The sequence below is a fragment of the Austrofundulus limnaeus genome, unplaced genomic scaffold (assembly GCF_001266775.1).
Source record: "Austrofundulus limnaeus strain Quisiro unplaced genomic scaffold, Austrofundulus_limnaeus-1.0 Scaffold150, whole genome shotgun sequence".
Lineage (NCBI taxonomy): Eukaryota > Metazoa > Chordata > Actinopteri > Cyprinodontiformes > Rivulidae > Austrofundulus > Austrofundulus limnaeus.
The window spans coordinates 1,150,924-1,163,567 of record NW_013952552.1 but is presented as its reverse complement, the minus strand read 5'-3'; the positions used below and the strand labels follow the sequence as shown (position 1 = coordinate 1,163,567).

The window sequence follows — 12,644 nt, the reverse complement described above, 5'->3', positions numbered from 1 at the left end:
GTACGAACCCTTTGTACAAACAAAAGTACGAGAAATTTAGGATAAGAATACGAACATGTTCTTGCATGAGGCCTATTAAGTCTATATATCCACCTCTGCAAGTTATGCTAGTGGCTTTCTGAATTAGACATCGGATTTAATTTCCCATTGGTAATGAGCTCTTTATAATCTTCAATATTTCTAGTTTTCTTTTAATGTTGATAAAGCAGCACAAGATACAGAGGAAAATGGATGGATATGCTAGGGGTGTTATAGGTCTATCTTTTGAGCATGGTTTTTGTTTCTCAGTATTTGCTTTGATATTTAAGATAAGCTTTTTGTTGTAGTTGATTGTTGAAAAAAACTGTTTTAATCCTGCAAATAATGAATCAGTGTTAAAATTATTTTTCTGCTTGCATCAGTCTTGCTATTAGATAAAAGGCCTCTCTAAACCAAGCTCCCTGGCTGAATTTTAAACCCAGCCCACCCCTGCAGATAGATAGGGATAAGAAAAGGAATGGTGTTTGAACAAGAGATACAGGAGTGACTAACAGATTATTGAGGAAGGTTTTGCAACTCCACATCAAATTGTACATTGTGCTGCAGCAGTTTTCACTCAAGTACACTCTTGTAAAGTTGTTTTCTGTCGTTTGAGCTTCTTGTTTGGCATTTGTTGAATTACTAAAAGCTGTTAATATGTTGTGTTGATGGTAAACATTTAGTAACGTGTTTCACAATATTTAGTTATAGCCTGGGATTGGAAAATACTACAGTACACAGTATATACTGTATATATAATAGTATTATTTGTTGTGTCAAATTTTGTTGGATCCCCTTACAAATACTCAAGACCCCCCTTTTACCCCCACTCATGATTTTCTGGAGCCACCACTGTTCTGAAGCAGGTTTCCAGAATACCTCCTGATATTTTCAGGGGTTCTCAATTTTGTTGCCTGAGCTATTGAGGCTCGCAGTCTACTTAATTAAATTTATTATAAGTTCAAAACATTTATTTGTGTGACAAATTTTCTCTCGCAGGGTCTTTACAGGAGTCTCAAATCCATCTTGAATGCTTCTTGATTTTGTCACAGGGGTCTCCAACACATAAAAACCAAGAGTTGTATTTTATCACCAGCTGTCTTCTGATAGGAAACATGTCCAAGTCTTAAAACCTAGCTGATGATAAATAATAGAATTGCCTTTTCTACATTTTCTAATGCTAAAATTAGCAAAACATTATGCTATAAGATAAATTAGCAAAATGAGCAAAACATTTACTGAAATGAGAGAAACTGTAATTTCAAGTACAGTAAATCAGCGATTTTTTTTTGAGGGTTACATGAAAAAATGTGAATAATGGAGTCCAGAAAAGGCCAACTACACACCACGCGGTCCTGCACAATAAACTGTCAGCAAGTGGAAACGCTGTTCTGCGGGCGAAGTGTGGGCACAGGACACATGCATCATGTACTGTAATGTATTTTTTATGCAACTGTATTGACGTTAATATTTATGGTAAAAAATTTGTAAATTATATTTTTCTTAATAATTTAGTTTGAAAACTCACAAAAAAGCTTGAGAGCAAAGGAAACCTATGATGGCCTAGCCTGGTGAAAAAACAGCCCCTTATTCTTTGCTTTGCTTCGTACGGAGGGTCTGGACTCTCGGCTACTGAGAAGCGATTGCTCGCTGGAGGTGTGGCCTCTGTTGAAGTTTCAAATGATTGGATCTGATTTACCCAATCGCTAATGGCTGGCTGCGATGTATGAAGTGCGACAGCTCCACTGTGAAGGAAGCTAAGCTAAGAGGCAAACCGGAAATTGTGTGTGCTGTAAACAACCATCCCCTACTGAGAGAAGAGATGTACCGAGCCGAACGAGACGGCTGTAAATAAGTGCTGCAGGCTTTGTGAGACAAATTTTTTTTTAATTTGGAAGCCTTGTCAACATGAATTGGCTTAATTCACTTCCTCTGCTGCCATTGCTAAACTACAAGGGTGAAACAATGAAACTGAAATACTTGGTTTTGGATCATAACATCTCTTTCAGACAGCTTCCTCTTGCTTCCACAGTTAATCCTGTTGGATGTTGTGGTGGAACTAATACTTTTATGTTTAAGCAAGTAATTCATGACATCCTTTAATGGCCTAGGTTTTCATGACATGCTGTTCATCTGCAGACAGAATGATTAAAGTCAGAACAAGATTTGCTAACAACAATAATCATTCTTAGATATCACTTGTGTTTATCTTTGTTTTCCATTGACCGTGTATCAAATCTTGCTAAGATGGCATAATGGTGTTTGTTAAGATATATATGAGGCCTCTCGAGACACAGTGTTCAACAGGGTTCAACAGAGTTCAACAGTAGTGTGGAGAGACTGACAGAGAGAAGCAGAGGCACAGAGACAGGCTAGGTTGTCTGTGTTTCCAGTTGTTGCAATAAAACTCAGCTGATCATCTCACGGAGTACCTTCATTCTTGGACCACGTATTTCTGGCTTTGTTAAATAAATATTGCCATAACAGATGTGGTTGGTCCATCTTGGTGGTATGCTGACATTACCCTGGATACTGTGGCTCTTGATACATCACAAAGACTTGCTGTCTTGGTCACAGATGCACCAGCAAGACGTGCACCAACAATTTGTCCTTTTTGAACTCTGGGATGTCACCCATAATGTTGTGTGCATTGCAATATTTTCAGCAAAACTGTGCTCTTACCCTGGAACCTTCACACTCTGCTCTTACTGGTGCAATGTACAATTAATGAAGATTGGCCACCAGGCTGGTCCAATTTAGCCATGAAACCTCCCACACCAAAAGAACATGTGTTTCAGTTTCATTGTCTAACCCCTGTACAAGCAGACACTGCGCAGAAAATCAATGTCGTTTAAAATTCCTCCTTTTGTTTGCTGATTGGCCCAGGTAAAATTCTACCGAAAAAATCCTTGTCTATGGGAGAAATCCCAGAGAGCAGAGAAGGGAAACTAGAATTGAGCGGAACTGGAAGGCAAGGGCCAGGCCATTGATGTCCCTAATAGTACTTTTTTCTGGTTTCTGCAATATCACGGGGATTACTGCAAACTACTAGTAGTTAGGTTCCATGTAAAAACCCACAAAAGACTCCTGAATCCAAAAAACTGTGAAACACTACTTTTCAGGGGTTGACTGTTAAGCCAAACAAGAGTGAAGAGCTAAAAGTGGCAAAAGACTATTTTAGTGGCTTCATATCAAAAGTATACTGGAGTGGACACAAACACAAATGTGAGGGCAGCTGCAGAGATGGATACAGAGCAGACTGAGGTGGGTACACTGTGGAAACACTGTGCATGGCCTTGCTGTTCACTTGACTGCAAATCATTCACTGACACCGTCATCACTCATTTGCTAGTTTTCTCACAGTTTTGAGTCAAGTTTGAGTCACTGACTGGTCTTTAACAGTTCCAGCTCAGTGAGATCCCACCTTCAGGCTGTGACTTACTGTCCACATGTTGACGAGGCGACGGCAGAGGAAAGGATCCAGATTCCAGTGTATGCAGGGCAGGCCGGTGATGTAAAAGACCTCGTGACCAAGGCTGGATGAGAACAGGAAGAGGAAGTGTAGCAGCCAGTTTTTCACCTCATACTGAGGCCTGCTGCAGCTCTGCAGAGAATAAAAATAGATCAACACAAAATATGATAGAGCACAGAGACTAAATCCATCAGACTGGTTAGTAACGGACTGGTTTGGATGCATAAAGCCAACTTTGTATCATCTCCTTGGAGGTTAACCATTGTAAAGAAGTTTTTATTTTCCCTCACTAAATTAATAAACTAATTAGTTATCAAAATGAACCACTTGCTAAATTGTATTTAAATTTCTGGATATAATCATCAGATGTACATCTACATAGATTAACTTTTGGAGTAAACCTAATTCATAACATCTGAAACAGCCAACTGACCTTAAGAAACTTTTAAAATGACTAAAACCCTTTTAATTTATAGATATGGACCTGAAATTTGGTGCCTTAGTGGCTGAAGTTGATCCCCAACACATATTCTGGGTATTAACAGATTGTTGCTAGATATTAATTTAAATTTTGCCATTCCCTCTTTGGAGTCAACTCAGTTATTTTCCATATCCAACCATCTATTGACTTTACCTGCTTCTTCCTTTCAGAGTCACATGGGTTACTTGTGCCCATGTCCTGCAGTCACTGTGCATATACGTAGCAGGGTACACCCTGACAGGTCATGTCGCAGAGCCACAAAGACAAATGGGACAATCAATCTCACCTAGGGATAAGTTAGAGCTACAAATTAGGCATACCACCCTGATCTTGTCAGATCTCATCTGATCTCGGAATCTAAGCTGTTTAGTACTTGGTTGGGAGACCACCTTGGAATACCAAGTGCCGTAAACCAATGTAGGAGTTGCGCCCAAATTGGCATACTAGCAATGGAAAACCTTTGACCATAATAGGTCATAGTTTGCCTTCTATAAAAAAATGCCAAAAAAATTGCCTAACAAGCATGCTTTTGGTCAGTGGGAGGAAACTGGAGTACTCGGAGAAAACGCATGCATGCACAGAAAGAACATGCAAACTGTACCCACTGACTCGGATTCAATCCAGTAACCTACTAGCTGAGAGGCAACAGCTCTACAAACTGCACCACTGCGCTGCAGTACATCTGATTATGTTCTGGTGCCAAACCGATTCCAGATAATCACAGCAGCCAACTTACCTTCCAAAAATTGCAAAAATTGCTGATATTCAGTCAACTTTAACAGATATCGAATTAAATGTTGGTGCGTCCGTAGCTGAGAGCCAATAACAACACATAGGCCAAGTGGTACACACAAGTCTTTGCTTAAAAATTTAGCCTCAACTCTTGCAGTCACTCCTGTTTGTCTGTTAGAAAATTTCTTACATTTTTTGGATGGATTTTAATAGATGTGAAGAATGGCTCTTTGAAGGGATGCAGAGCTTGAGGAGTCGCTTGTTTCATAGAGCCGTTCAAAAGAGCTGTTGCCTTTGTATGAGTTATGTCATCACGTACGGCAGTGGTTCCCAATCCTGGTCCTCAAGTACCCCTATCCAGCATGTTTTACTTGTTTCTGTGCTATTCAGCAGGTCTTCAGAAGATTTTTAATCACTCATTCATTCAAACCAGGTGAGTCAAGTCAGGGAAACATCTAAAAATCACTACTTTATAAATGTTGACCAACACCTCAAGAGCTTCTCTGAGCTTGAGACATTTTCAAAATATAATATTGACTCAGTTTTATGTTTTTTAGTATTGCCTCTGGAAGCCATTGATTCTTTGCCATTCATTTGTAAATAATCAATCGGATAACCTGTATTAAAGCAGTGATTCTCAATGCTGGTCCTCGAGGACTCCTTTCCTGCATGTTTAGATGTTTCTCTGATTTGACACACCTGGTTTGAATGAATGAGCGATTAACAATCTTCTGAAGACCTGCTGAAGAGCAGAGAAACAAGTAGTAAAACATGCTGGATAGGGGTACTTGAGGACCAGGATTGGGAACCACTGACATACGCCATGTGGGTGGAACCATGTGTTTTGTTAAGCAGAGATCCCCTCCCCCTTTTCCCTCTGAGCTGCTGTACTCCACCCCTCTGCCTGTTTTCTGGGAAAAAGCGTAGCGGGAGTGATTGTGCCTGTGGTTCAGATAGAAAACAAGAAAAATATGAGTATTTACAAAAAACAACTCTTTACTGCCCATGACTTGGTTCCTATTGTTTGTTGTAAGGAGACTTTCAAAAGATTTGTATTGTTCGCAGACTTTACATCTCTAGATTTTGATGATTTTTTTACAGCTGATTTATTTTTTTTGACTCAATCTGATCCAAGTTGGACGCCACAAGTACTTAACACATAAAAACTGTCTGTAACTTGATTCATTTTACGGACACAGAGTTAAAGTTTCACTAAAACAGCTACATACTTCAAGATGATCTTAGTTTAAATCTCTGGTATGGAAGGCAGCAGGTGATTTTACATGGGGCTGTCGCACCTTTAAATGATCATTTGAACAGCCAAAAATTGCTCTGTTAAAAACAGACTCAGACAGAGTGTACTGTTCATTCATTGCACCTTCAAACAATTATTTTAGTCAGAAAAAAGGAAGACAACTATGTTCACAACACCTGTCAAAGTGAAACGAAGATCTGGTTCCGACTCCAGAAAAACCAGAAAAGTCAGTCCCATTTTTGGTTTGTACAATCTTTAACTAAATCTGATGCTTTGTTTATGCTCGCTCTCAAACTTACTTAATGATAAATAGCCTTTCATTTAAGTGTTATACAGAAAGATTTATGCTTTTTCGCACTTTTTAAAGCAGGAACCAAATGTAAACTAACGTCTACAGTTCTCTGGATGCTCCTCTCAGTGCTGACTCAGCTGGATCTTGGGCAGCTGTGGCTAATGGGCTGGAATAATGATAAACTGCATTGATCATAAATAGTAAAAATACCAAGAATTTCATTTGTCATATTGTTTACCAGTGGTGGTTTCAGGGGGTGGCACAGAGTGGCAGTAGTCACTGGAAGCTAAATTTCTTGCCACCCCAGCTGGCATCTTAGGTAAGTTAATACAGTTTTTTATGTTTTGTACAACACAAAAAGCCAATCAGATCTGCACACAACTTCAATCTCCATCTAACCCACAGGTGTAAAGTTCACACACACCCCTCTGGAATTTCGAAATGGTTTCACCCGTCAACTGAACCGGGATGTTTCAAAGTGACAGAGAATGGTTCAAGACTGGTTTTACAACAACTTTAGTCAACCCTGAGATGACTCCGACAAACTGACAAATCTGGAAAAAAAGAGATTATCTGAAAATCAAAACAGAATTATTCCTTATTTTAAAAAACATTGACTGGATATGGGCACCAGTGACCCACGCGACCCTGAAAAGGAAGAAGCGTGTACAGAAAATGGATGGATGGATGACTGAGATTGGCCTTCAAACAAAATCTACTTTTTTATTGTCTCCTTGTAAAAATAAGTTTAACTCCAGTTTTGCACATTAATTAAAGACCACCTGTTTGACACTTGAAAGAATCGCAAATGCTTAAAAAAATACACATTTCAAGCAATGGTAAAATTAAATACTGTGTTGTTTTATGTTATTTGTGTAATATACAGTATAAACTTTTGCTATCTGATCCCCTACCAAAAAAGTAAAGACCCCACCTCTGTTATTCATTCCTGACATAATTTTAATCTTTTACTCCAACGAAAGCAGTTTGATTTTCCTGAAGGTGTAAAAAGACAGCACAGTTTGTTCAGTTTGTTCCACCAAAATGATAAAATGACATTTTCTGCAGCAACAAACTCAATGAATGAGGTCTAATTATTTTATTCAAAGTTGATTGAATAATGTTCATCACAGTTTTATGATACATTTCAAAAACATGTAAATGTTGTCAGTTTTTGCAACAAATTTTCACTTTGTTTAATGGAAATTCAGGACACTTATTAGTGTCTCAAAATATAGAACTTTAGACTAATTTGTTACCTGTTCTGTTTTTTAAACCCAAATACATGATGATCATCTGAAAGTTATTTGAATGATTTTTCAATTGAAATCATTTTAACATCAAATATTTATATGCCTATGATTTTTTTTCTATAATTCATATAACCATGTCCAGACTGAGGTTTTTCATAATAAAAGCCTTACATTAGCACATGGTCCGTTCAGGGTGGGTTTATGGTTGGAGTTCTTGTCCTGATGGTCCCATGATCCTCTCCTCTCTGAGCCATGTGTGTTCTCCCGGTGGAGCTGGACTCCGTTCTGGGATCGGGTCCTTTCCGGGCCGCGGCACGACGCCTCGACGAGGAAGAGTCCGCATCGTCTCTGGAACCGGGCCACGAGCTCCGGGTCCTGCAGGTAGTCCAGCAGCTCCATCATGTCAGGTGAGGGTCACACAGAGAGAGGGGGGAACGGAAAAATGACAGCTTCATGTTGCAGCAGGCAGCAGGAGGAGGAGGGGTGGGAACATCCAGCCTGCAGGTACGGCCACTGAGGCAGGTGAGCGCGAGGGGCGTGGCTACAAACCTGTTAAAGGTGTAGCAGCTCGACCTTTAACCTGGTGCCGCCTGTCATAAAAGCTTTAAAGCAGGGAGCTTCTCTCTGACGCAGGCTGAGGCAACAAGGTCAAATCTGAGGAAGTCAAAATTGTTTTGTATTTCTTTTTAATTTTGTTTGCATTAAAAAGGATGAAGTTTGAACATAGAGCAGAACTGGTCTAAAAAACACATTAAAAATGACAATTTAACCATTTTACATTTTATGCAAAGGTTAACAGCTTTTAAAACAGTAGCCTATCTATTTACTTTGCTTATCTTGTGATTGATGGATTAGATTAAAAGTAGATTCAACAGAGCATCAGTAAGGGTTGTGAAGAAACAACACAAAACAAAAAGTACATATTTGTCCTGGTTCACTTAATTGGACAACAGCAGAGAGATAAGTGACCTTATGATTTAGTAATCTAACTGTGACACTTTTAGATCCACTATGTTCTTTCCATTACATCATAATGATCATGCAGCCATGGTTTTTTATTATTAACATTGGTGTTTTTTTTTAACAACTTTTATAAAATGTGAACAATTTTTTGATGCTTCATCCTCAGTTCCTTAAGAATTTGTAGTTATAAGCCAGCACTGGGGTTTCTCAGTAGATTTCTCTTATCACCCTGTCAGCAGTGATCTGAATGTGGGGTCTCATAGGGCCAGAAATGAGTCTGCCCACACGGACTCTGCTGGTTTTAGCTCGTAGACACACCCACTGCACACACTGGACCTCACATGATCTTATCATGCAGGAATGGCTTGGAGCAACGGGGAATATTTTCTGTTTAAATAATCTAAATGACTAAATTTAGAATATAAATGATCAATCGAGCAGCCTGGAGCAGACATGAACAGAACACAGAAAACTAAGGAGTTAAGACATTTTCTCCACCACGGCTGCTTATAGCTACACTTAGATCAGCCACATTCCATCTTATTTAACTAAATGTGGCTTCTGAACGTAAAGGTTGGGGGTTTAATTTAAAAGGGGTGAATACAAATGTTTCAACTAGTTTTCAGTTTGATTTTATTCCCTTCTATTTGATTTCATTAAAGATAATAAGTGAAAATCCTGTGTGAGGGGGAAGGTGAAAGTTAGAATATAAAAGGCTGAAGTGATATTTTGATGAACTTGATGGTTTTTACAGATTTCTCCATAGATTATTTAACTGACAGTTGATGATGTCACACAAACCTTTGAGTTGTTTCAAATTTTCACATATTTTTTGCAAACTAAACATTTTTTCGAACTCTTGTACATTTACTTGACACCAGATGTTTCCATATAAAAAGACACCATCTTCTTACAGATTGACAATAAATCAGACTAATCCTTTGTCCTTTTTGGTAAATTAAGATTCCCTAAATTATTGAAATGGAGAATAATAAAAAAACCTTCATAACGCCAGAAAACTCATTGGAACTTGGACACATTTGTGTCAATGAGGAACAAGAGGGACCGCCCAGCTGATGAGCTCTGCTGTCATAACCACTTCCTGAAGTCCGACTGGTTTCCATCTCCCTGTTTAACAGCTCATCTTTATGTCAAATATAAATGTCTTATTGTTATGAAATGGCTTATTTTTTGTATTGTGTTGTTATGATGTAATGTGTAATTTAATTTATGGCTGCTGTGACAAATTAACTCCCCTCAGGGATAAATAACCCACAGCAGACAGGTGTGGACCAGATCTGGTGTCAAGCTGGCTGTTTGTCGACTGGATGTGGGCCAGGTCTGGCAATGATGGCACTGTTTTTAAAATGGCATGTCACAGCTGGCCCAGTTTGGTGTATGTGGCGCTGACGCATGTGTGGACCACCTCTGGCAAAACCACATCTGAGCCACGAAAGAGCCGCCGTTCTTTGAGATGTATGGGCCAAGTGTTAGTGCCTTGCGTGGGCCAGAACTGGACCAGAAAATTTGTTTGTTCCTTTGTTCATTCTTTTATTCAGCCGCAGTCAGCAGCACCAGGAGGATGAACTATATTAGATTTATATATTTTTGGTGTTATAAGGCAATAAAAACACGTAAGAAGATGAATCGCAGGACCATATCCTCAAGACTTTTTAATCTGTTTTGTTCCTCTCACAGGTTTAAATGTTAAAAAAACAACAATATGTGTCAATCATCTTTTATCAAAAAGGAACTTTAACCTTAACAAGTAAGGAACTTATCAGTAAGTAAGAACGATTTTTATCCCAGCTGTCCCCAACAACACAGTTTCTACAAACAGAGGTTGAACTTTCCCAGGTTTTATTCATTTGGAAGAAGACCTTGTAGGAATTATTCCTCCTGGATTTGTCAAATATTCCTTTTCATGGTCTCAAATCAAACTGGACAAGTTAACACAGTGAACAGGATCATTTTAACACAGTCTTTTATAAGTTTGTGCAGTCTGAGACTCTTGTCAAAGAAAAGTTCTTCTTGTTTTGGCTTCAGGACAGGTGACTGACTCCCATCTTGGCTTTTTCCAATGGTTTTGTGCTTTGTTGTGTTTCTCTCTCACATCCTGAACAATTCATCCAGCTGCTGCTGTAGTTCTGCACCTAAGCTGGTGTCATGTGCTTCAATTAAAACAAAGATAGATTTTCATTCCACTGATGAGGCTCTGCATGTCCGTCAGTGGTCCAGGGGAGATGATGATCATGATGATAAAGCTCGAAAACCTTTTGTACAATCACACGCAACTACGAGCTGTGAGCTTGCATGACCTTATGTTGTTAATAACTCTCAGCTACCACACCAACGTTTAGCTGAGCATCTGTAAAATTCACTGAGGTGTGGTTATTGTTGTGAAAGCTAATATCGACTGGCTGCGACTGCCATCTGAATTGATTTGAGGCTAAAGATTAATCAGTTGTAGGTACAGACAAGGATTGATCAAAAATCAAAACTTGAAAAAAAAAAAGATAAAAGTACTTTAGACATTCCTCATTATGTCTACAAAGCCTGGGACTCCACACTCCAGACATTTTTCAGTTGATAAAGCTGATGGGAAGCCAAACAACTCCAGCTTCAGAATAAAGGTCCAGTTGGTTGTTTTTTGACTGATCATGACCTAAATGACTGAGAACACAGCTAATCATTACTTTCTACAGGTTTCAGTTGAAATATATATCCAGTGGTTCGTGAGATATTTTGCTGACTGTCAAACAGTCAAAGTTCTACAGCATGCCTTTTCACTTGTTTTTGCTTTAGCCCAGGGCTGGGCTATCATAATCCTTAAGGGCCACTATCCTGCATGTTTTAATTGTTTCTCTGCTCCAACACACCTGATTTTAATGAATGGGTGATTATCAAGCTTCTGCAGACTTAAAACAAGATTGTTTATTCACCAAATCAGGTGTGTTAGAGCAGGGGACCAAGTAAAACATGGAGGACAGTGATTATGAGGACCAGGGATTCCCTGCTATGTGGTGGGAAAAGATTGTTTTTTCAAAATAAAATACCCTGTAGCCCACATAAAATATTAACAAAATGTTGACTATTTTATTTTTTATTTTATTTTATGTGATCTAGTACAAAATTGACCCATAGACAGACCCTTTGGGCTGTTGAGGGCCTTTCCTCTAATTGACAAAGATCATGAAGGTTGATTCAGAATCAGAAAACAATTTTTGGATCAAATCTATTCAAAAATCAGATACTAGATAAAAATGTGACTGCTTTACCAAGCTGGAAATCAAATTCTGATCGTTGTGCTTTTTCTGAAGCTCAGGTGTTAGCACGTGATGTTCTGCTCTCAGGGAGGTTTGACATTTTGTCGCAATATGTATATATATATATATAAACAAAACAGCCTAGTGTTCCTTGAAGAAATGCACATCACCCACTTTTATTTAACAGATTTAGACCAAGTTCATCTTATGAGCAAAAATTATGTAGTTGCAGCCATTTTGGCTAAACCTTAACTTTATGTGCAATCTCATGTGATAATAAGATGACACAATCAAAGGATGTGTTAATGACTCTCAGTAAGTCTGAGCTCAGGATCTGTCAGTTTGACACTTCAGCCCTTTTTTATGTTTGTTAATGCCAGTGGCCATTCTGAATGATGTGACTGTAGATCAGCATCTTATAATTGCTGAGAGTTAAATTATCTTTGAGGGTTCATGTTGCCAACAGTTAAGGCTGACTTTATGCTCGGTTATCAACACAACATTTGATATGAGTTATGCCTATTTTTTGACTTCATGAAGTATGTGGCAGCTTGAAACGGGTTCACTTGAAAAGTGAATCAGTTATAGATGTACACTCAAGTTAAGTTTTAAATAAAATCCATCAGGTTGATGAGATATTTTGCTAACAGACAGACTCCTAAATTTTAAAAGCGTATCTCATCTGATCAGTTAGTGTTAAGAAAATGTAGTGAGGATGACTCCGCAGCTGATTTCCTCTTAACATCTGTAAAACTGGCTGAACTGGAGCCATGTTTGTGTTTAACAGGCGCAAAAACATGATCGCCCGTCATGAAGCGACGCTTCCGGTTGTCCAAATGAGCGCTTCTGTGCGCAGCATCGACGTAACATCCAACAGCTCTGTGTGTGTGTGTGTGTGTGTGTGTGTGTGTG

General features: G+C 38.8%; 1 protein-coding gene across 1 annotated transcript in view; it reads right to left on the bottom strand.

The window, feature by feature from the left end:
- Positions 1-7,920, bottom strand: part of sgpp2 (sphingosine-1-phosphate phosphatase 2) — a 30,654-nt gene extending 22,734 nt beyond the window's left edge. Inside the window, exons 1-2 of the mRNA XM_014016660.1 lie at positions 7,675-7,920; positions 3,461-3,622 (exon numbers count right to left, since the gene is read on the bottom strand). Of these exons, the coding sequence (XP_013872114.1) occupies positions 3,461-3,622; positions 7,675-7,905 (393 nt within the window). The 5' untranslated portion in view covers positions 7,906-7,920. The remainder of the gene's footprint in view (positions 1-3,460; positions 3,623-7,674) is intronic.
- Positions 7,921-12,644: the final 4,724 nt, after the last annotated feature.